The 26,433-nt window shown below is 33.0% G+C and overlaps 1 protein-coding gene across 1 annotated transcript; it reads left to right on the top strand.

The window, feature by feature from the left end:
- Positions 1–23,865, top strand: LOC135128942 (uncharacterized). Its single transcript, XM_064056024.1, has 4 exons — positions 1–252; positions 11,782–12,168; positions 22,854–23,217; positions 23,275–23,865. Exons 2-4 carry the CDS (start codon positions 11,785–11,787, stop codon positions 23,469–23,471), a joined length of 945 nt encoding a protein of 314 aa, XP_063912094.1. The 5' UTR covers positions 1–252; positions 11,782–11,784; the 3' UTR covers positions 23,472–23,865.
- The last annotated feature ends 2,568 nt before the right edge of the window (positions 23,866–26,433 follow it).

The following is a 26,433-nucleotide window of genomic DNA, read 5'->3' as shown; positions in this document are numbered from 1 at the left end:
ATAGTTGACTATTCCATGCTTGCTTGTTGTACCGGAGCGACGAACCGGAGCAGCTTTACGTACACTGATACAGTCAGTTTTACAGTTGGTGGTCAGGTGGATTACCTGAGTGAAGTGTATACCCAAGTTGAATAAGAGCCAAAATGTGTGTTTCGGTGGTCAAATTCGAGTTGGATTTGTGACTTTTCGGTTAACCAGTGTTTTGGATTGTTGTTTACAACATCCCAACAGGGAATACCAGCATTTGCTTAGGTAAGATTAATATTCCCACAATGGCATATCCGTATTTCCCAGAATAAATAAACATTCTGACGGGTGATAACGTCGATGATAAAGGGAACACGATAAAAGTGTCATCTATTGATATAAAGTTCGGAAATCAAAATTTTTCCTTTTTGTACCTCGTTCTCCGTGGGAAATTTGCTTCCAATGTTTACAGACAGTTTGTGGTACTTTGAGGGGGTACGGCAACAATGTAAACGACAGAACGGACAAAAAGTCAGTTCTGTTGTATTTGTACGTGTCTGAAAAACTTCTCAGTCGAGAGGGATCTTCGGCCTAAGAACTTTTCCAAGTACCAATTTTCTTCACGGTACTCATATGCGCTTCTTATTGTGGTGTGGTTTCTTAGTTTTGCTTTGAATAACTTGAGGATGGAAAACATCATTTGCAACCTTTTTAGAGGAAGGTTATAAATGCAGCCAAGTTTTTAGGTTGAAACCTTGGTTTCCATGGCTCTTTAGTCGATATAATTTGTGTCAAAAATTAAAACCATACTGTTATTGAATCCATAAACATTGAATTAAATGAATGTATAAGAAATCAATTTCTATAAAGTTGATTTTAGGTCTTTTGATCCTTGGATCTTCTAAATTGTTATTAACTCAACTTATTCTCCCATTTTTTTTTTTGATCCTACAGAATTGATTTCGAAAAACATGCATGAATGTTGAATTAAGTTCATGGTGATGTACTGATGTAATTTTCGACCATGTCACAGGACCTCAAACTCGAAGGCCTGTAGGAGTCTCCTCGACGAAAAGTTTCCTCACTCTAATACAAATCAGTCAAACCACAAACTGGGTTCAGTTTTTGTCCGCACCAATTGCAGTCACAATAAAAATTACCCGAAAAACTCAAACGGCTTTGACAAATTTTGTGGTTGAATTGTCCCTGAACTGAGTGCTGCAATGCTTCGCAATTAATGTAAACACCGGAAAAAAACCGGAAATTGCAATCGCGGTTATGAGTCGGTATCTGAAAGAATTGAAATACTGAAAACGAATCAAGATGATTCACTGGAAATCTACTTTTGCGTTAATTAAATTCCGGAGTCGCATTAAACAGAAACAGTCGCAATAATATTCTTGTTTTATTTCCGTTTTTTACGTTTACTGTTCTTATACAGTCCGTAAACTTTAATGAAGTTAATAAACAAATGATGTCATATTTTCACGCGTCATTAGATTAATACAAGCATTTGTAAGAACATCGCGATGTTTGTCCATGATTTAGCCGTGGACGATTTGGGGGGCCATGGTTCGGCGCGTTAATTTTTATGCTAATTAATTAAAATAGCCTTCCTCTATCAGTCAAATCAGTTTCACTTTGCAATTTTATGGTATTTTCGTTGTTCTTTTTTGTATGAGGTACGAGATAGGGGGAAATGCCAAAATGTTTTGCTTTCGTATATGACCAGATAATGTTTATCAAACTCATAAATGACGATGATCCTGATAAATTATTTTTGTAACAATTGCTGCCCTCATCCAATTGTGGGTTTACCTCGCAACTGATAAGCTCACATCGGTTACCCCACTAATAATTTTGCAATGATTGCTCCACGTTTTTTATGACGGAGACACTTTTCTAGTAATTGTATGAATAATTTATATCAGACAATTTTATCCTGCATTTTGCACGTCGCTGACGATCCACTTGTTACACTCGAAACATATTTGGAGAGGTACTGAATACCTGCATCCAATATATATAAAATATGAGCGCAATTTAAATTTCTCTTTCCAAATACGAAAATGGGTTAGGTTCAGGTGAACGCACCTTCAAAATATTTGTTTTAATCAATGTCGCGCAAATATTCGAAACTTTTACTTATGATACATACATTTTGCTCATCTCGTTCATTTATTAGCGGTTTCCTTTCGTTTTTCAATCGGAACTTGCTGAAAAGTTTGTAGTTTTATGAGGAATATTACCCTTTATTAACTTTTCTAAATTCCGCTGAGATCCGTGAAAGCTGCATCTTAAGGAATTCGAAGATTTTCATCGGAACTAATTCGATTACTGGTCTTGAAAGAAAGTGCAGGATTAGAAAAGGCAATTAATCAAATTTGTTTATTGTTTGATGTAACCGGTTCGCCAATTTAACATCGTAGGCGTTCCTAGTTTTAGTGATGTCTAAATAAAACTAGTAGTGTATATAGTGGTTAAACACGGTAAAAATTATTTTGTACATTTTTTTTGACAACAGTGTTTCTTTTCTGGCGTGTCTGGTAAAATAATAATATGTTTACCAAATCTGCGCTACCTAGTGGCATATTTAAAATAATTTTAAGAAAGGTATGCATATTAATAGTTCTTTTCTAATGGTGTGCCTCTTTCCAAATTAAGTTTTGTAACTCTCTAGTGCATTTGCATATTGTACAACTTACCACAAACAAATAATAATTACTGTGAAATCACAAATTAACCGTCAGTTCATGTGTGTCGATGGATATCTATCTGTTCGTAGCTTTTCAAACTACTGTAATCGAAATCTACCGATTCTTTAGCGCGCTTCCTAAAAAGAACCGCAAAAGGCCCGTTACGTAATCAGTGCGTTTATATTGCAAGCACGACTGATGCTTCTTCTTAATACCATTTCTTCAAATTCTGCACACATGGTAGTCTCATCTAAAGCAAGCAACCCGTTAAATAAATTACAAGCTTTATCCATTTCGTGCTTTCCCACAAGGCTTTGTTTTATAACAAAATTTTGAGATTTTTTTAGGTCCCGATTTTTTTAGACAATGTAGGCTAGTAATTTGCTGAAGATTAATTATTATCACCATTGGTACTTTTGTTTCAAATTTTGCTTGGTATAATATGCACTCAGACAGTTTAGTTTGCCCCCACATATACGAAATTTCGAATGTAGTGGCGGAGAAAATACGGATTGTGACAAATGTTTGTTCTCCGACCAAAAAGTTCGAGTAAAAAATTGACGGGAATTTCCAGACCGTAGCCACTATTTCCAGAGCTTTTAAATTATATGTCTTGCCTCTGTCATCTGATAGACACTACGATCAAAGAATGGATTCGCGCTTCATGTTGTTGAGTGACTAGTTCTTGAATTATTCTATTTCACTCTCTAGAAATATGATGAAATAAATCTAATTTAATATTTACTGGTTTGTTGGGGAAAGGTCATCTTTCAAATCTAGTTCTTATAAAAATTTATATGACAGCACTCGACTTTCATATTTTTCTGCTGAAATGTTGCCTATTCACAAACAAAACCAAAAAGATGAAAGTAACGCAAAACTTGATACACTATCGAGATTTTCCAAAGATTATTTAAAACTTCCGTTCAATTTTTAAATGAAGAAAGTACCGTAGGTGCTTGAATTATTCAAAATGTGATTGATTGTCTAACACGAAGCCACTTATCCAATTAAACGTCGTAAATGAATCAATTTCATGGGACAATTTACCACTTTCTACCGCTTTTAATTGAAGTACCTGTTTCTTCAGCAGCGCGAACTCTTGAAGTTTGCCCTGTACAGTCGCGGTCTTTGACCGTTTAGTTCCAAACCAGCATCGCCTGAAGGAACTTTCAGAATGCACGGTGACGCATCTACCTCTTATCATTCTTTCCGTCAAAGCTTTTTCTACCTGATCCAGTCCAGACCCAAAAGGGTAGCCATTTTTTCACGCAGTTAGACAAACATTCCTAAAATTTCTGTGACGTTACGTGTCAGGAACAATGCGGACTGGATCGTTACAAAATTTTTATGGTAATCCGTGTGGAAGCACGTAGTAACCTTGAAAGCGAACAGGTTTGCAAACAGCCCTATTTTGCCTATTTTTGTGTTTATAAAGATCCTTTGTTCGAGCATTATCAGCGCGTTAAATGATAATGACGTAACTCTGCACAGTTAATGTATCAGGCATTGTTACGGCAGTAAAATGCCAAACATTGCATTTAGGTGTAAGGAGACAATGGTTTACACTTTCAGTTTGTTTCCTTTGATTGCAAAATGCTGTCTTAAGTAATGACTTAAAAACGACAGTTTATCCACAATAAATTTGTTAACGATTTTGCCAACACGCAACAATTATTTGTTTCGAGCTCGAGATGACCCAGAAAATAGTTCGTGCGCATGTAATTCGGTTTTGAAAAATTAATATTTCAGCGAGTTTTATTGTTAAAATTGAATTTTGCGCTCGACGGAACGAGGGCTAATATTGAAATTTTGTTGCGTGGCTATTTTATGGTTCGCCTCTAATGTTGTAATTTTTCAGGCGGATGATGTATCATCTTCGTACCTGAAAGTTAAGTGAAGTTAAATTGGGTATTATAACAAGCTAACGCAACTAATCAAAAGGTTATCCCTTGTTATTTAAAGGTTAAAATTTAGACTGCTGAATATGAGAATACACGAAATGGCAGTTGAAAGGGATTACGGTCGTTCTCTTTCTCGTGTTAAAACAAACCGTGATTATAATGAAAATGCAGAAAATCCACTGTAAATTGTGACTAATTTTGTTGTTTTTGTTGGTTCCTTTCTAGGTCACAAAAAGCTGGCGTTTACAGAGGTGTGTAATATTAATTTAGATTCGGTTTGAGAATGTTTTCTTTACGTATTTCAGTCACCCGATGTCAGTGTTAAGTGTAAGAAAAGTCCGATTATTAATCTTTAAAACTCATTTTAAAATCGGGGCACAAACTAAGTGCACCTATTTATTTTTTTCGCACCAGTAGAAGCAGTAGTAGTAATAGCAACACGCTTAACTTCGAGTGTTTATGTTAATACTTCCAAAGTACTCGACAATTAGAACGTTCAGATAATAAGCATCAGCGGCCGCATGCATTTGTGTTAAAAGAAAATGAAATTTTATTAATTTTGTCTCCTTAAAATAGAGGAGAGAACTGATTAATTAATTAAGTTACAGTTGAGCAAAACGGTCCGAATATTATTTTTGGTGAGGAACTGTTACTATGATGATAATATTTACTGTATTCTTATATTTTCGAGAAAATGGGGTGAACCGTTCTCGATTTGATAAAAAAAAATAGAAACGCAATGGGCTCGAACCGCAAGCTTTCATCAATAAACCAGACCTCCTTACCACAGGATCGTTAGGTTGGTTTGCGTAGCTATGTATTATGTGACTAAATAACAAGAAGGTTTAAACAATAACATCATAATAAAAAAAAAAACACGGCGGATTCATAAAGTACATGTGTAGGTGTTTAATGTAAAAAATTTTGAGAGATGTCATCACGTTGTTGGTGCGGGTAATTAGATAAATTTTGGTTACCATCTACAAAAAATTCCAAATATACATGCAAAGAGGTATATTTTCGTACTCCGAGAAAAAAGACATGAAAGTAGCCAGTCAGCCGATGGCGTCGACTGTAAAATTTCTGTTGAATAAAGTTTTCGGTGTCTGATCTGAAGGTTTTTAGAAACCAGAATCTAGTCGTTATCGCTATTATAAATGTAAATAACCCTTATCACCAGCATGATGTTAAATGTTTCGAACGCTGTATATTCAAATATTACATGTTTTTATTTATATTTACTGTAGATGCGATACTGTTTAGTGCTGACAACCTGGCATAAAAATTTATCTCTTGGTATTAAAGGAATAGTATTTTCTTAATTAATACGCACCAAAAAAATAGATGATCTATCCAAGTACGAGAACTTTTTGTCTAGAACATTCAAGTTCAGTTGGAATTCTAGTGTTAAACTACTGAAGATTATGTTCGTTCACTTATTGCCTTGCCTGTTATCATACTTGAAGGAATAAAACAATGCATCGTTAACGTTAATTTAAGGTGGTAAAGCGTGGCGCCTTCATTAAATTCGTTTGTAAATTTTCTTGGTTTTCTGGCAATAAAAATGAAAAAACTTTGTTGTTGTTCAAATAAACAACCACTGAGAAACATCACCTTAAAATCTCGATTTTTACAAATAAAACTTAAATATTACAACGAAGAAATTTGATGACATTCTATTGGCTACTTACTGAGAACGAGCAGCGCAGATTTGTTGTAACGAATCGCAATAATAAAATCTTATTACATACTTCATTTTATACTCGGAGCTAAAACGTTTTGTTCGTTTGAGTGCATTTGACGCCTCTGTATTTTAAATTAGTTCGGCCGTTTTCTATTGGGTGAATACACTTCTACATAGAAGCCGGTTACAATTATTTTAATGTTTTGAAGCGTACAATATGCAGGGACCCTATTTGTTAATTGCTCACAAAATAAATAGCAAATGTCGGATATAAGATAGAAATCGACAATATCGTGTATAAGAGGATTAAATTTAATGGTTTTGCACAGTCCAACCTCAAAAACCCACTTACGAAAAATAATGAGTTAATGGGTGTTCCAGAGTGGAGTGCAATTGATAGTTCCTGACTCCGTCTCGAACAAGATGTCATCACCGAGTATAATGTTTGCAAATTCTTCATACAATTGCACCATTTCTTCATTACATCATAATTGAAACTTTGAGCATTCTGCATAACGGACATGGCTTCTTGCGACGGGTACAGTTACTCACCTAATTAAATTTTAAAAAAATTACCACAAAACTGTGCTTTATGATTAATAATATCCTACTTAATTATCTCTTAATTGGAGAACAATAAGTCCTCATCCAGATTCCAGCAACCGTTTAAGAGAAAACTCTCCGACTACTATAAAAAGCCTGAGTCATCAAAGCGGCGCAATAAATCCGAGCAGCTTTCGTTTTTGTCGCTTTTCCAGTTACACATTGTGCTACTTCCTCTTCTTTATCGTGTTTTGTTTAAATACAATCGGTACTCCGAACGGGGTTATGAGAAAACACTCAGAACCGTAATGAAAAATTTACTTGTCGTCACTCTTAATTGAATTAATTAACCGGAATTAATTTTAATGTCGGGGTTGTAGATGCATCAGAGCCATTGAACTCGAAATAAATTTTCCCACATGTGTAAGACACTGATGCCTAGTGGCGTGCACATGGCGATGATCTACTTCACTGCAGGTTATAACACTTTACAACAGGTTTGTCGACTTATCGCATAAAATTGTTACATATTTCAATGCAACACTAACCTCGATATTGTTGCAATAAGTCATATTGTAAAAATATTACTGTTCCCGGAATTACTTACTGATCAATATATAAAAGTATGATCGTAGCCAATGGGCATAAAAGTTCCACTAGGCACAAAATGAAGCGTGTAACGGTTCAAAAACTGAAAGTAACACGATGGATACGATGGGGAATCTGGTCTCTATTATGCCTAATGGAAGTGAATTCAGATGAGCAGATGGAATAAAAACAACTTTTTAAATATTGTTTAATGATTACTCATCAATGACTTCACTGGTTTTTTTCGTGGAAAAAAATACGCGAGGAGCGAGGAGAGGCTAAACCTTCATTTGACTTCAACAATCGCTTTAATATGACTAAGATCGTGAGTGAAGCACTGAATAATGATTGTCGTGACGAATGGATTGCTTTAGTCTTTTTAGCTTGTTCAGTCGGGACAATATGTTTTTGAACGAATTCATGAATTCGAGTGTTACATCGTGGAGTATTATTAAAACGATTTATTTAGTTGTCTCTTTTTCAAGAGAGATGCATTTTTAATATCTGGGAGCGTCGTTTTTACGAGCCATAAACAACAGTAAATCAGTATTGTCAGAAAAACTGTATCTTAAAAATTAGTTGTTGCTTTAGTATTTTTGTACAAACTGTTTAAAATGTCGCGCCGATCGACCGTGGAAAATTTAAATTTTAGCAATAATACAAAAACAATTTCGGGGTATGATCTACAATTTTGTCTAAAAAAGTGTAACGACTTTAATGCGTTACAAATCATTCTGCAGTTTTTAATTATTTCTGCTGAACTACTAAAGCAATTAAAAAAAAATATGAAAATTTGAGAAAGATTATAGTAATTGAAATTGTCACATTGTTACGTGTTTGGCAGTTAGTACCGATGACACACAAGTTCACTAGAGTAGATATAAGCCTTTTACTTAATGTCTAATTTTTCTTGATGAAATAGCTTTTCTCTATGGTTCCAATTTCCAATACATATGTGGGTTGTCAACCAGTGAATGTATTCTAATTCATATGTAATTTTTATTGTATCTTCTTGTAGACCTGATTACGCGTCGAGAAAGTTTAAAGTGTAGATGAAAATGAACAGTAAGAACTTTACACATTAAGAAGAAGTAATTATACATCAGTAAATTAACCCTATTATTTACTATTTGATAACTGATGATCAATTTTGAACATGTGTTTTTTATTCTCGGTTAAAATTTAAATACCCCCCTGACCCCATTCTACTCAATTTGATGCACTTTTACGTAAAAGTAAACTGTGAGCACATACATTTTCTTAAATTTGCAATTTACATCGGTTGACATAGTTTCCTTTTCGTTGCAATTCGTACAAATTTGATCATACTACCAAAATTAATGAAGCAATCACATTTTATTATACCATAAAGTTTCTCCCAAAAAAACAGTACAATTACTAAAAGTGTTTTTAATGTTTAAAATTGAATACAAGGTTCTTCTTAACCATTAACAATGATGTACTAAAAAACTTTGATAAATAACCATGTAATGTGTGATAAAAAACTTATCAAGGCTTGTTATGGGTGATGAATGCTATTAACCATGTTATTAATTTTGATTTAAAGTTATTTGTCGGTTATCAAAAAAAAATTAAGTAGTCAACCTTAAATAATATTTTTAAAAATTTTTCTTTCGTTATCTACACATGTTTTATTTATTTTCTCTCATTTTGTTAAAAAAACAAACTGATAACATAAATAATATAAATAATAATATCGATTTCATATTAGTAGTACTTTAAAAAATTTGCCACATCATAAACAGTTTAAATATAATTGCGATTTAATGTGTATTATTTAACGCTGTTAATGTCCAGGAACTTGGTGAGTACGTAAGCTACCTACTTTAACCTGCGTTCTGTTTAATCTCAAAAATGTGTGCATCATACCGCAAACATTTATAGAGCGAGTGCTTCCGCTGTAACTAGATATACATTTTATATTATCATTACCATCACATTAACAAGAATCCCTCAAACTTATGCTTTTAGAATATGTTTACTCTGTAATGAAAACACCGTACCTAGTTAGTTAAAATAGGACGAGTAATGTTAGTAAAGTTCACAGCATTGTTATCCATTTTTTTTTCAATTTTTAAATTTAAAACACAGCTACTGGAAAATGGTTGTTACATGTATGTAAATGTTAAAGTTTAATAACCCAAACATTTTTATGAGAATTTATATTATTTTTTGTTGGAGGAAGATCTAAAAAAATTGTTTGTGTAATGTTCGCAACGTTAGCAAAAAATGAGTTTTGTTATAATGTATGATGAAAGTTCGATATCATACATAATGTAGGAACTAAAAAGTTTTCCATTTGTAGAATGAGGAAAAGTCTGGGCAGAGTTTCGAAACGACAAAAAACATCCTCCGATTCTATCAAACGAAAAAAAATAACAAAAAGTAATCAATTTATTTGATATAGGGGTATTCAAAAGTCGCTGTTTTTGTCATAAGTTATGAAAGCCTGGTTTCTAATACCAGTTTTTTACCTTAATAAAGATAAAATGACATCAAGGTTTTAATTAGTGCTCTTCAGCGTTTCTTGTGGTACCATCACAAGTCTCCTATCATTTATTTTGTTTGCTTCTTGTGATGATAAAATGTAGTAATTTAGATAAGATATTCAGTCCAGTAACTATAAAAATGCAATAATATATGCCAGTTAAACATAATTATGATAAAAACGTAATAAGGCAAAATGATTTTCAAAATGATCAAGATAATGGGCAGTATCGTAAGAGGTCGACATCCTTGAAGAACCCGACATCGAATTATTATGCTCACCATGCTTAAACATTGCGAAATTAAACAAAAGAACATCAAAATTCCATTAAAGCTGCAGGTATCTGTCTTTGATCGTTTCAGCGTTTCATTGTTCTTGTATTTTTTTTTCTTGGGTTTTATTGCCAACTTTGTTATTTGACAAAATCAGCGACAACTAATTATTGATAGAATGCTCAGTAATTGTCGAAGCAAAATCATCTAATCGAAAGTATGGGTTCTGTTTTGCAAAAAATTATTCTAGTTTGTGAGTTGAACAACTGCAGCCTTAATAAACCTCCATTACTTCAAGTAGAATTGCGTGCTGTTTTTGTAGGGTAATTGACACATAATAATTTCATTACACTCCAGCTTGTGCAATTATTTATCGACGAAGATGCCAGCCTTAAATTGCTTTGACACAAATCAAAAAGCGTCACTCAGCAATGAAAACATTTCATCAAAATAAATTAATCACGCGGCGTTAGAAATTAAAAACCGGAACTCCGACAACTAATATTTAACCGTGCAGTAAGTGACTGTTTGTCATTGCATTAATTTATTGAGTGTGTTGCTTCAGAATTTACGAGGTAGATGGAACAATAGCAACAATGATGGCAGATATTCAATAATCTGCCTACGCGCATTTGTGTGCAAGTTTACTTTTACCTGAATATATAGATTTCATAATGAGATAACAGTTTTCTATTTGAACGGTGGCTAGAGATTTCATGTGCTTGATCAATTAAGAACAAAAGATGTCTACTATCCTATATTAAAGGCTTGTTACGAGAACGACTTTTTAGATAAAATTTTATCGGTTCAGGGTTTCAGGGTTAGTGCTTCTACATCACGACAGTTTTATTTTTATAGACCATATTTATAGCATCACCTTAACAATTAGGTCAATATCAGTAAAAAGAATCAATAGATATTGGTTTAATAAAAAAGGAAACAAGAAAGTTTCAAACGCGTCAAGCAATAAATAGACTTGCTAAGATCAAATCTTTTTAAGAACTTCTAAATTCGAAAGTCTTGTGTGTTAAATTTTTCGGTTGTTGCCAATTTAAAAGTTAATTTTACATAATTTTAACATGAAACAAATCACAATGGGTAATTTTGTGTTCCAGCTCTATATAATGAGGTTTGAAAGCACATCTTAATGAATTAAAGACTTTCATTATACACATTGCTAATGGAAACGTAGTTAAAATAACAACTATCTGGATTTTTTGGCCAAAAAGTTCAAAATAGTTGGTGTAAAAAAATTGTATATAGTATGCTCACGTAAAAAAGTAAACGGGAAAACACCACATGCGTATATGTAGATAAAATCTTGTTAATTTCATAAATATATCATAAATAAATATTTATTGCAGTCAAGTTAAGAGTATTTAAGGTTTTTGATACACTTGTTTATCACAGGTGGTCACAAATAGTAGTCGCAAATTTTTTTCAACACATCCACACTGGTTGCAGAGCCGATCAGCAATTATCTGCATATCAATGTAAGCAAAAAATTTCCGCATTAATGAAAACCAATAAAAAGCGAATTATCTGGAATTATTTTGCGCTCCACTTTCCGCTTGTGGTCTCCGCAAACATAAATAAGCATTAAATTGTCCTCTTCCAGGTGATGCATCAAGCCGATTACAGAATGTACCCCACATCGTCTTATCCGATCGACAGAAGACTGTCCTCGCTTTCGCTATCGACCAAACAGGAAAATCCCGAATACGCCATAAACCGATTTTCGCAAAAATACGATTCTTATCAGGAGTTCCTCTACAGGAACAACCAACAACGTAGACGACTTTCGTCAACGGGGGAAGGAAGTGGAGACTCGAGCACGACTGCATCCGGGAGCAGTTACGGGGAGCGCGAGGACGGCAGCGAAGGAAGAGCTGAGAGTGATGAAACAGACAGAGAAGAGAGGGAAGAAAGGAAGCCTCTTGAGGGTCAGATTACGGATTATGAGAGGCAGCAGGTCGAGACCTTCTTCAAAGGACTGAAAACGCAGGTAATATGATGTGGGTTAAAATTAGAGGCGCTGAAAATAGGAGAGCAGGAACAATCATTCCGGAAATTTGCGCGTATCGAAATTTAATTAAACGAGTGGGAGGGCGCTCAGTTTTGTATTTTTTATTGAAACGTGAAGTCGACTAAAGATCAAATGGATTATTCGTTCAGTGGTTACAGCGTGACGTATTCCAACCAGCAGTAATTTTAAACCCGTCGGTTTGGTACGTGATGTCACAAAATGCAATCTTGAATTAACTGGTGGAGATGGCATTTCAAAGTGAAGTGAAAAACGCGGACTCGTCTCGGACCTGTTTTTTTTTTTAATTTCATAAATAAATACTAGACATTGCGAGCACTTTAGGTTAGAGGTTTAAACGAATTAAAAATTTGGAATAAGAAGTTTCAAGTTTAGTCTCTCCAGTTTGTTTTTCAGTACTCTACTGCATAGTTTTAAAATACGAGTTGATGCAAAATTATTGGCAACTTTTTCTTCATAATAGTATAGAATACTTATTCTCCCTTATAAAAATTGAAGTTCTTCTTCGGGGAATCTTAGATGTAGAAATTTCAGAAAATTTCCTAATATGAGTCACCTTACCTATGGCAGGTATCCGTTAACGTCAATTGACGGAACGCTTGGTATTTCTCAAATAATCATATTTAAACTGAGCAAATAATCTAAATAGATACGTTATCACTATTGACGTGAAAATCCAAGTAAGTTTACCTTTACCAACATTGTTGTAGAAAACGGTTATAATAGCAAAATATCTTCAAACACAATCTGTAAAAATTAGCAGGGCTCAAGTGCAGTTAGAAATCAAATCGAAACTTTTTGTTAAAAGCACATAGTGGACATCGTGGGGATATTTTAAGTTAATTAGATTTCAGAACTCACTTGCAGGACTCTAATCGAGTTTCTTCTATTGTAAATATGTATCGTCTCCAAATGTCGTTAAATATTACGGGATCAAATTCTATAGGACAGGCTATTTTTATTTGCACTGCATAGGGTTTTCGTTGAATAATCGAACGTAGATCAGAGATGTTGGAAATGACTATGGTTCAGCACAACCAATAAAATCCTTCTACGATAATTATATTCGCAAATTTAAATGAAGTAACTCAGATAATGGACTAGCTTAGAACTTGTGCTTGTGTTTGAATTCTGGGAAGATTACTAATAAAACTGCGTCGTCAGAGAACTCTAGAAAATAGAAGCATAATGTAAGATAAATCTAGATTTTTCAGACTGAGTCTTTTTTAAGTTGATTTGAAGTTGATAACTTGTACCTTTTGCAAAAAAGAAAAACATTGGAGATTCTTAATTTCATACTAGGATGCAAATGGCAAACATCTAAGTTTATCTTTTTCGGAGGGATCGAAATTAATAAGGAAAATTTATAATATGATTATTAACATGTGCCAGTAATATTGCGATTAAAATAAATAATTTTTCAATTACACCTTGTTTTAAGCTGTATAATAATATGTCCTAGAAAGTTCGGTTTTAACCGTGTTATCTCTAGTTTTTTTTCTACATTTTTATAAAAAAATTCTATTTTTGGGTAATTTTTGTTTTTGTCGGAATTTATTATGAACACAAGAGCGTAAAGAGTTTAAAAACAGACAACAGTTATTAAACATGGCTATTAATATTATGGATAATTGAGACAATGTCACTACCTTGACCATTAACATCACCATGGCTATTAATATTGTTACAATAGAGCATTCAAAGGACTTTGTATTTAAAGTGGAATTCTAAATTATGGAATATGTTACGCAAAAATCATTAAATTAATAGATGCCGTATTTTCTATTAACAATTGGTTCCACGGATTTTTAAAAACATATATTGCGGACTTCTCTTTTTTTCCAAATAGCGAGTATCATGTTTTGTGGTTTTCACAGATTTTATAAATAATAATTAAACAAGTTTAAAAAAAGCAAATTATTTTATCAGTATTAAAAAACATTTTAATATCTACATATCGATTTAGATGTGTATGTAGATACAAAATTGGTCGAATATTATTTCAACAGAACTTCACTCGCCCTTGAAGTGCATTACAACAAATCCCGCCCTTTAAATTAATGAATTATAAAATCTTCATTTTACCATTTTCGTTTTGTGATAACCTCTGTGAAGTAAAAATCACAGACATAAATAACACCCCCGCAGCCCCTGCGCCATACGGACAATGTAATATTTATTTAAAGCACATAATAACGGCATAAAATATCCTTCAGCACTAGGTAATGACAACCTGAAGCTCAAGTGTTTATTTATCATCGATTATTATTTATCATTATTCATCGAAAGAATGTCACATAGAAATTAGTTTGATTTCTTAAAACAGAGGACTAAAATTACTAATTAAACCACAATCGAACAAAATGTTGTGAATATTATATAATATAATAATACATTATATAATTTTTATTTGATTAATATTATATAAAACGTGCCTATTCTCACGTTTTGGAAAAAATGGGGTGACTCGTTCTTAAGTCTATTAATAAAAAATTTGTGATGACTTTATCAACATGGATACTACTAGTCATAGGATAAAAGAAAAGTGGTCACAACGCGTTACCAATGTAAGAAAAAAAAAAAGAGACGGTCAAGTTCGGAATCAAACCCAAGACCCGCAAGTCGCCGTTTATCTAGAAACCCATTGCGCCGCGGGAATTGTATCTGATGTAGGTAAAATAACGTTGTTATACCTTGCAAGTGTTTTTGTGAAAATTTAAAAGTTTAGCGAAAAAACTGAAGTCGGATTTGTACACTACAAATATAGCAGTATATTTTTGTACAACATTCAAGTTATTTTAAAATACAGTTTATTGAGATGACGTCATCAAATTGTTAGTGGGGATGATTAGCCAACGGAAACGGGAAATTACTTTTTCCGTACTATAGGGATCATGAAACGTCGAGAAAACATAAAAGTGGGTATTCGTCCGATGGACTCGATTACTATACTTCCTTAACTTACCCTCGGGAAGTAAAAAGGTGATTTTTTTAAATTATTTTTTTGCTTTGCTCAATAAACAGTATATAACAATTTGTGATAGTCATTTTTGAATCACTCTGTATACATGTTCTCTTCACTGGGTAAGCCAATATGATAAAAAAATTGGTCGAAGGTGAATTCGCTCCTAAAGTGCAGTCCAACAAGTCCTACTTCTTTGAAAAATGATAAAATCTGATTTTGTGCATTTTTATTTTTAATAACCTCCGTACAAAAAATAATAGATGATACCAGTGACAGTGTAAGACATTAATTGACACCCTATTAGTTTTTTTGTATTTGTTTACGGCATCTAATTTTTTTTTTTAATATTTCCATTTACGTGAGCGTAAACTAAGGAAGTATTTTAATCGAGTCCGTCGGACGACTGGTTACATGACATGTTTTCTCGACGTTCTATGACTCCTAGAGTTCGAAAAATGGGTCTCCCGTTTCCGTCCCTATGTCTGTCTATCTGTCCGTCTGTTTGCCGTATGCCCGGATTTTTAATAGATAGATGATCTCCAAAACTACTGAACCGATTGTTGTCAAATTTTATATTTGGCTAATCATCCCCACCAACAAGGATTTACATTAGTAAATATAATTTAAAGTTTATAAAATAAGATACTCCTGCCCTTGAGGTTTATGAATCCATGTTGAGTTTTTACCTTAGATATCCAACTTCAAAATTGTATACTAGCGTTTTACAGTTTAACTTTGGAATTGCAAAACCGAATGCTTTGAATTCAAATTTCATTTTCTTTTAGCTGCTAATGATTGTAATTTAAACGTGCTAATAGTCTAATTCTTTCGAAATATAAACATAAACAGTAGGAGTTAAGCATGAACCGAAAAATTGAGAATATCTAAATTTTACCCTTTGGTTATCGGCTTTAAATACATTTTAACTTGTCCACATTTCTATCTTGGAATTCTGGTCCCCGCAGCACATGAGCTGTTATTTATACCACTAGTTTTTACATTACAGAGGGTATCACAAAACGAAAGTCGCAAAATTAAATTTTATAATTTTTCAAAGGCCAGTTTTTGTAGAAATTCTTGTAGAGCTTGCTTTTCTGAATTCATCATAATGTATCATACTTAATCACCTATACTCTGCCACTGCTTCTGATTCGAAATCATTATTTTACGAAAACGCACTCTGTTCACATGTTTATATTTGGTTTGGTGCGGAGTGCAGAAAATTTTGATGCCTAGGGTAAAAACTCAAGGCGTATTCATAAACCACAAATACAAGAGTATGTTATTTTATAAAATTTAAATCACGTTTACTAACAATCGGTATAGGTTCGGAGATTATCTATCTAATGAAAATCGACAGAAACGACAGACGGCGGTTCGCAGACAGATGGAAATGGGAGACCTATTTTCGTCCTCTAGGGGTCATGAAACGTCGGTAAAATACGAAAGTACGCTATTACAATACTTCCTTAGCTGGGACACGGGAAGTATTAGTTAATTTAAAATGAAGTGTCAACAGCTTAATTGGTTGTTAATTTGCAAACGTAAGAACTATTTATTTGTGTTGAAAAACATTTTGAAAGGAGCGACATTTTGACATTGTATAACAATTACTGTTAAGAATTCATAACATTCTTATTTTTAATAGGACCATGTTTACTGCACATTCATTCGTAAAGAATTTAATCTCCAATATCATAAAACGCACGTTATATCATTACTACCTACATATTGATTTAGTTTTATCGGTTGCATGTGCACTCAGATGTAATTGTTTTGACGTCACTAAAATTTATAGGTATTTACAGGTATATGGTATATTATAATAACCTATCTACCATTTCTAGTCTCCTTATTGGTTCATATAATTCCAATTCCTTAAAGCGTTACTCAAAAACCTATTAGGAAACGATTTTTTCCAAAAATTTGTGTAAAAATATGCTCATAATCGACGAAACCAACTAAAAATAACTTACAATTAGAGAAGTTTTAATGAGGATTATGAGTATTTGGCTAATAGTCATCAATTTCCAAGCGAATAATAAATAACTTCCGTTTTGAGCCACAAAAATCCATAAAAACCATCTGTTGACATCTCGTATTTACAGTTGTATACCTCTGATTTTTCCACAATTCGTGAGTTTTAGTTAATTAATTAAGGTTTCTTCTTGCATCCAGAATGCAAAGCATTTTTGTTCCCTTGTTTGCCAACATGCAAGATAACTGTGCGAGATATCTTTTTACTGCCTCTGTTTAATTAAAATAATTGAAGAGGTGCAGATAAAATAGCCGACTGTAATAAAAATAAAAATCGTATTCCCTTGACGAGTGATCGTAAAGCATGTAATTTAAGAAATCGAATTGGCAATATCTATTCCGAACCTGACACAAATGACATTTTGTTCACCCGCCCTAATCCACTTAACCTGTCCAACTTCGTCATTTTTCTTCCTCGAAGTTAACTCTAACAGGACTTTCGAGGGTCACAGGATATGGAGACCCTGAGTTTTCTCCAGACGCACATTACCTACAATTTGCCAATAGCGACCTTGTGTGTCGTGGGTGCGACGCTAACACCGAAATTGAAACCGCGCCCCTATTTGTTAATCCATCATTTTCCATACCACTTAAACAACACATCGTGTGACTCATTGTGTACATTTGGCTGTGATAATATTTATCGGGATGACGTCCGCGGCGCTGAAACAAACCAGTAATTATTATTGTTGTATGCCGATTGTCGGGTTTTATTATTTTTTTCTGGAATTTGCTATTAAAGCGAGTGGAAACCGTGTTAAATTAATTTTTGAAACGGCCAATTCGCACGCTATTGTAATTGTTTTCATAAATACGCAAATTGGTTTACCTAGTGGTTCACATAAGACACCGTTTCCCACAGCCGTAAAGAGAAAGGTCATAGGAAGATCAAGACCTAGACAATAAAACACAGCCACTTCCATGAGTAACAACTGATACTTTTATCTTGAGACATAAAGAGAAATGAACTCTTGATTAGAAATGCAAGAGCTGTTCAGACGAAGGATTTTTTCTTTATGCGAATTGCTGAAGAACTTTATGGCGGATCGTTTTCAAGTTTTTTCACACCTTCTTGGCGTTAAATTTTATCGGCGGATTTTCATTTTACTGGCAAGTACGCTTTTATGAACTAGTAAACTGCAGTAAACTTGGTGCTATGTCGGTTGTTTACAGAGGTTTTAAATTTTTAACGATATCACTTGAAATGGTGTACTTTGAATACCATTATAATTAAACTTTTTCAAGGGCGAAAATTATACTTTATAATTTCTTTTGTTATGCATTTTGATCGATTTTGTGTTAATTACAACACTTCTATTATAAAATTGGTAGCCACGCTTTAATTAGTTTGTAATTTCCGGGTGTTTGCATATGTTACCTGTCTTTCAAAACCAGTATTGAAAAACAAGCATGAACATTCGCAATAACCGTCTTAAAAACTGAGATAGGTGTCTGTTTTGCGAAAGTAATATTTTACACACTAGTTATTTTTGTGTCTGTTACGTAAAAATTGAAGTGTAATGGTGTCGTTTGAGCATATTTTTAAACTTTTTTCGAATTCGGTACTTGGAAAAAATATTACAGATAACATGTACTATAAAAATAAAGTAGATGCTTTAAACATAATCCAGTTAGAATCCACAAGTAGGCAATCTGCAACTGCTAATCAAATATGATAAAAGCAGAAATTAATAATGTTTATTTATAATTGCATATCTGTAAACTTTTACTACAAATAAGATACTGATAGATAGGTATCACATCTGCGATTTTTCCAAATGTGAAATGCTGATTTATACAAAAGTGTTATTATTTGTTGCCACTTAAATAAATTTCATTAAAACTTTACTTGAAACGGATGGGACCAGCATATGCACTGAATACTGTCTTAAATGTTTTCAAAATTTCGAAATTATACAGAAATTGTCAAATCAACTTTCACACAAAGTCCACTGACATTTTTGCTAACACTATCTAGATGCAAAAGGCAAATAATGTCAGTATTTTTATTTTATTCGGAAAGTATTCACGCTTTTGTTGCAAATTCACATCAGATTTTGAAAAGTCAGTTATAAAGGAAGACACTTTTCGCAGTGTTACTAAAATTGTCCGTTGAAATGAAAAATCATAAATTTGTGAGCTGATTCCGGCTTTTTTTTGTTTTGAGTCGTTGTGAATACACAAGTTTTTAAAAAAGAATAAAGTTTTTCCGGACGGAATAGTGAAAAAAGAGAATTGAAGCAGGACTTGTCTGAAGCAATTAATTAAATTTTACAATAAATTCACTCAGTAAAATTTACTATTATTTTCTGTGTATTAACACAACTGTACTTTACTATTATTATTATTAATGAATCTGCTGAATTTTTTTATTGTCAGACTTAACTGTCGGATGGATGAATTATTAAATTTGTGGGTTAACCGCTTGGAAACTTTGAAAATATATGCATTGATTCCTGAAACAAGTGGAACTATGAATTTTGTCAGGTTGGGAATTTTTAAATTTAAATTAATTTAAAAAGTTCAGCGGTTACAGAATTTCCCCATGATATGAAAGTGAGTTTTACCTGATGCCATTTTAAATAGTAGTATGTTATAATAATGATAATGGTAATGAAAACTGGCCCATAAGTAGCGAATGGGTGAGTAGTCAACGATGAAGATTTTTTCACCTTAACAAAAACAATTTTTCTTATGCAAAGATTACAAATTGTTAATGAGTTTCCTTAAGTTTTTTTGCTAACGAACGTCTAAGTGAATCAACTTTTCCTTTATCATAAAGGAAAGGCAATAAGCAACTCACTACCTCCTTTCATCTTCAACGTTTGGATAAATTTATTCGTAAAAGATTAATAATAATTTTTACTTCCCGAGTATACGCAATGGAAGTATATACTTTCGTATATTTCGACCCCTAGAGTACGAAAAAATAGGTCTCTCGTTTCCGTTTATCTCTCATGTGTATGGTATCTGTTTGTGTTGACTTTAATTAGACAGATAATCTTCGAAAATACTGTACCGATTGTTGTCAAATTTTGTACATAAATACTAGGAATATGTTATGTAGATGGTAAAACGCTAACCAAAATTTGGCTAATCATCCCCACAAATAACGTATTTCTACTTGTGGTTTATAAATTCGCCTTCGTTTTTTGATCCAGGTATTCAGATTTTGGCAAAAAAATCCAAATTGCATGATCACTTTTACACTAGTATAAGAGCACTAATGTTAGGTTATTGATCCAGTCAGGAACGAGTCATCCCATTTTAAGTTTAAGAATACAGTAATGTTACGCTCGCCTATATTTAATAATAATAAAATGAGAATAATAATAATAATATTCACAACGTTTTCCTCTATTGTAGCTTAATTAATAGTTTTATTAGTCGACTACTCTGTTTTGAGGAGATAAAATCATTCCAATCATGTACCTTGGTACGTCCTTAATCGTCGCATTTTTTCGTTGTATAAGCATACTTGTGAACAATCGAAGTTAAGTATTTACTAATAATCATTTTTCCCGTTCGTGGTTTTTATCTTATAGAGGTTATCACAAAACAAAAGTCGCAAAATCAAATTTTATAATTTTTCAAAAAAACTGGATTTCTTGGACTGTACTTTTTTCGACCAATTTTTCTAGAATACATTCTTGTTGTCATTTTCGACGACTCAAGCAAATTTAACGCTCAAGAATTTGTAAAAATTTTAAATAATTATTTGGTAGCGCCAGGTTAATATACGATGAAAAGAATAATGAAAACTAATTTTAAACACACTAGTAGTTGTTAGAGATAATAATGGGTAAAAATTCAGTGTATTCAGGAAACATACCACACTTGTTAACAATACAAAAGCGGATAGCAAGTCTCAATTTTCTGGTCAATAAACTTCTAACTTTTTTTTAAATAAAGAAAGATATTATCCCAAGGAATTCAAGAACTAGGGGTAATTTTCGAGGTAACATTATTCTATTGTAGATAGTGCAATGTTAAAAAAAAATAATTTAGAGGAAACACTTTTGGCCAGCTAAGAACTGCAAAAAAAATATGTCAACATAATTAGAAAACATTAGTCTGAAAATTTTTTGCTTGAGTAACGTATTTGTTGGTGAATAATAATTTTTGAAATATATACACAAAAACACCATTTTAATAAAAATTGCCGCTTTTGACACACTATATATTGGCATTTTAAAATAAATTTCATGTCCTAGGTTCAGTGAATCTGGAGTAAGAGTTGTTTTGGTTTTCAGCATAACATTTACTTTCCGAATGTAAATTATTGCCACAAATATTAGTGAATAATAAAAATGTTAAAAACCAACACGAATAGAGAAATAAACGAAAGCATTTCAACATGTTTTTACGTCAACTAATAATTTTATTATTTTCTAAATTTAGTGTAAGTGTAAATGTAGGTGAAACTGGAGTGTATGTAAACACATGGGACGTGAAATGCGTTATCTTACGAAAATATGTCTTATCAATACAATAAACTTATTGCTACACAGGAAATAAACGGCAAACCATAGCAGCTAAATAACAATCGATGTTTTATCAGTTACCTTTTTATTATAAAACGTTGGCGTTCGATTACTGATTTCGCTCATAATCTCATTGCTAACTACTGATTATAACAACTGTAGGTGACAAGTTAGGTTTCCCCATATTTTAATTCCCCAGATGTCCAATTCTGCAAGTTATTACTTTTTATGTGCATCAGTGAATTCATGTTTCAATTAAACTGAATGTACTTTTGAGAATTTATTTTTATTACAGTTCGTTATGTGCAAGTACTAAACCAAAAAACACCGTTAATGTTACAGTTCACATTGTGTTACACCCTATTGGTGGTACTCGTCACGGGTTACACTCTACACTGTAATTATGTTTTTTACAACCGTAACCAATTAACGAAGGTGCCATCTCATTAAGACGTAACATGGTAGTGAATGAAACTACAATTTGTTGTCAAAATTTAGTAATGTTACTTAATTTAGCAAACACATCAACCAAACAAAATTTCGTAGTTTTTATGTTAATAGGTCCAACTATGAAATAAGAACATTATACTGGGTGTTACATGTTTGACCTTATAATTTACGATTTTAACTTATTCAGTTAAAAAAAAACATCTGAATTAAAAACACTAGCTGAAGAAGAAAAGTGATTGTTAGCACTATTATTATTAAAACCTGCCGAATAACATGAATAAATTATTTAGGAAAAATTTTATCTAATTAGTCATTTATATTTTTCGGAATATGCATACTAGTATATGTAAATTTTTATTTGTTTTCAATGTTTGTAAAACGTATGTGTGAGAGTACAGACAGAGATTGTTTTTGTTTTAACGAAACGCCACATTTGTCGTGCAAATAACGTAATTCCCCACTTTTAAATTTTATTGTTGACGGGAGCAAATTTTAAATTTCTTCATCTTGGTGATGAAACTGCGAGATAAGTTAGCAAAAATGAATCACGGATATAAATAATAGTTTATTTTAGTATTGCGTCATCCCATAACATTGTCTATTTCAGGCAAATCAATCCCTCCCATTTAACAAATAATTGCCATAAATATTTACAATAGAGATGCATCAGTTCCTTATCCGTCACACTTATTCTTGCTCTATGTTTGCAGGTATACGTGTGCAGTTCCTTGGCAAACTTATATTTCAAAACCGCATCAGATCAAGACTGGCAGTTAAAATATACCGGAATACCAGTGGTAGTCTTAGACATCGGGGAATCCCGCGCTAGGGATAAAAGGCGGATACAAATAGCTCTAGCAGAAAGAGGAACATGTTTCATGCTTTGGAATGACACCATCGATAATTTATCTTCATATCAAGTAGCTGGGAATGCGTTCCATACAATGTGCTGCTCCTCGGATCATACAAAGCAAATTGGGTTCAGCTTTGACACCGCTCAAGCGGCCGATGATATGTGGACACATATAGAGCGATTAGTTTCATGTCCCGAGAACATATCGCTGTCGATTCCAGGTATGATTAATAGCTCTTTCCCATATTTATGAGGTTCAATTATAAAATCGATTCCAGGGAAAAAGAAAAAGAAGAAAGAGAAAAAGCTGCCAAAGCCAGCACCTCTTCCTCCTAAAAGCCATATTTCTCAACCCTGCTGCTTCCAGCACATCACGTCTGTTGACAGGGACGACACTAATAGATACTACTCGCTTAAGGAGTTTGTCCCGAGTAACTTGCACAACTCGAGGTTACATGCTCTCGACGATATTTAGTTCTTTATACTTACTAAGAACATGACTGATGTTTCTTATCATTATTGTTTTATTTTTGTGTGTGGATGTACGATACGAGAGGAGTAAGAAAAGGGTGATTTGTGGGACCACAAGTCACAGAGCTTGATTGTGTAGGTACTAAATAATATGTGTAAAACTTGTTGCTTACAAAGCGTAGATTTACTTAGAACTGTTATCAAAGAGAACTTTAATTGGTAATTACAGTTAAGAAATTGTCGTGAAACTATAAAGATGTAATTTCTGTTTAGGAAGTATTTCATTAAATCTGTGATACCGTTTTAAGAACTTATTTTATATTGTTTTTCATTGTAATTCATATTCTACAGTAAATGTAGTTTAAAACAATAATAAATATGTTTATCGATGTGAAAAATGTTGCTGATTCCACATTTAGTTATTTTTTAATTTTTCTAAAAATCAATCATTGTTTTGATTACAAAACTTTAAAGACGCAGTTTCTTAAGAATAGCTTATACAGAACTACGTAATGCATATTGTGTAGGTACTCAGGTTTGCTATGGATCATTAACTGTTAAAAATCTCTTGTTGTCCTTCCTTTGTCATCTTGTATTTATAGCTGTGTAGAATAGTTTATTGACGGTTCAACATAAAGCGTTTACAAACAATAACGATAATCTCATGACGATATCCTCAATGTGACGGAAGTTTACCAGATGGGTGAGTCATTGTAAATCAAAGTAAATCTGCTTCTACGATGTGTTTGCACACGCCCAGGAAGTCTCGAAATGAAAACAAATTTATACTTTACCAATTTTGCAACTATTAAATCCCAAATAACAAAAACGTTATTTTGCTATAAACAATCATGTTTGTATGTATGTAATCTGCTTGACAAATTTTGACCAAGATTTAATCCACACCAAACTAAAAATATTTCAAGGTGATCTTTTCATAAACTCCTTTCAAAAAAAAAACATCCCTTGTCAGAAGTCAAAGGCGATCTAGACGAGTTTCACTTTTCCAAGATGTAAAAATGGGGGTTAAAATGTATTCACTCATGCTACCAGTGGCGGCTCCTCAGAGGAGGCAGGGGAGGCTGAGCCTCCTCTGTTTTTTGGAGCTGAGCTTCCTCTAATTTTTTCGATGAAAGAATTTGTATTTTTGTAGACATTTGTTACTTTTCAGGATATTTTGTTTGATTTAATTTACTTTCATCATATATCAGGTCAAAATGTCGAAAAAAAATTATATTTGCGCCCTTACAATCATAATTCAGACCGCTCCGCGTTTGGCTTCAGCGGTAGAAGCTAGCCTCCGCCGAGAATGCATCTTGCTATTGAGACCGTAGACCTTGACGCATCGTCATTGAGTACTGCATTGGCTACAACGTCGATCAGGGTGCCGCTTCAGGCCGCTAGCCTCCGGCTAGTTTATCTCTTTTCAGATCAAGTCGCACGGATAATTGTATCTCTTTCTTATTAATTGGCGCCATCGGGTGTAAATAGGAAAAACATTGAGGTGGTTTCGCGTGCTCCCTATTCAGTGGTGAGTGGTGTTTAGTACCTACGTAAAGCCTAAGGTGTTTTTTGTATCATTTATTTGCATTTTATTTCTGATCGTTAAAAACAGTTGGTATTATCGGCATATTAATATTATTTATCGAGAATGAGCAACGAAAATAATTCAGTCTCATGTGCAGATACGTAAATTATCTATTAAAAAATTAATTTAGTAGCTTTGATTGTGATAAAAAGATCGCTATAAAACAAAAGGGGAGACCAGCACCACCACTCCCATTAATGGTAATGACAGGTAAAAAGCAAAACAGAGCATTTCATGAAAATAATTATAACAAAACTAAATGGTTAACGCCTTCGGTTTTAAGAAACAAATTATACTGTTGGAATTGTGTATTATTCACAAGTGATAAATCTTCAGTTTGGGATAAAACAGGCTATAATAATAATTTACAAAATTTGTCAAGAGCTATAGAAAGGCATGAAAAATCACATCTACTACTTTAGATTCCGCTCATAAGAGGGATATTGAGAACTATAACCAGAAAGTTGGTGAAAATAGGGCAATTTTGAAAAGACTAATCAATGCAATAGTTTATTTATCTATCAACGCAGGAGTGTTCTTCTCGTGGGCATGATAAAAAAATATTCAGATAATGAAAGATATAAAAAGTAGTGCTTTTCAAATTTGAGCCTCCTCTGAAGAAAACTTCACGAGCCGCCACTGCATGCTACATTTTGGCAAACAGATCCAAATTGAAGACTCAAAGATGCAGAAACAAAAGTAAATCGAACCTTTACTTTGATCAACATGAACCTCACTCATAGGTCAACTATCATCAGAATAGATAAAAATAATGACGTTGACCTTCTCAGTAATAAGTTGGAAAGAGTAATACAACTCCTCAAAGTCCAGTTACAGCTCTAGCGAACCGTGTCCACCTTGTTTGTGAACAAAATAACTTGTTGGAGGACAAATTCAGTTTGAACGCATATACCCTAAAAGTTAACGCGTTCGGAAAAGTCAATCAAGCTTTTAAGATTAAGAAGTTTATATCATAAGAAACTCATCTTCGAATTTCACATTTTTTAAAAAATAAGTCTTTTTTCGTGATATTTGTGTATACCTCTGCTTTTCAAGTCTTTTAGATCCCCTAAAAATGTTGAAAATTTGTTCAGACAGTTGATATTTTTAAATTTCCATGTTTCGGAGACTGACGTTCATTAATATTTAACATCTTGAATAAAGTGTTCACTGCTTTGTCCATTCATCATCTTAAACTTTCGTCTTCTCTTTTCTAGAATAGAAAAGTGAAAATGGAACCACACAAAGATGCTAACTTAATTGACAAAATGTATTAAAAAATGGAAGTCAAGTTTTACATTATTTATCTCTAACAACTAGTGATAACCTGTGATAATAACTAAATCAAGTATACTAAATGTAATACTGCAACTTTTAA

The sequence above is a fragment of the Zophobas morio genome, unplaced genomic scaffold (genome assembly GCF_036711695.1).
Source record: "Zophobas morio isolate AGI-343-1 ecotype UQ-CSIRO unplaced genomic scaffold, CSIRO_AGI_Zmor_V1 ptg000002l, whole genome shotgun sequence".
Classification (NCBI taxonomy): domain Eukaryota; kingdom Metazoa; phylum Arthropoda; class Insecta; order Coleoptera; family Tenebrionidae; genus Zophobas; species Zophobas morio.
The sequence above is the reverse complement of the archived record's forward strand: the minus strand, read 5'-3'. Positions and strand labels throughout refer to the sequence as shown.

Bases quoted from the DNA above. Each gene is read 5' to 3' on its own strand.
- LOC135128942 (XM_064056024.1), top strand. From the start codon at position 11,785: ATGCATCAAGCCGATTACAGAATGTACCCCACATCGTCTTATCCGATC. The intron at 12,169-22,853 runs GTAATATGATGT...CTATGTTTGCAG, and splicing joins TCAAAGGACTGAAAACGCAG to GTATACGTGTGCAGTTCCTT. The intron at 23,218-23,274 runs GTATGATTAATA...AATCGATTCCAG, and splicing joins CATATCGCTGTCGATTCCAG to GGAAAAAGAAAAAGAAGAAA.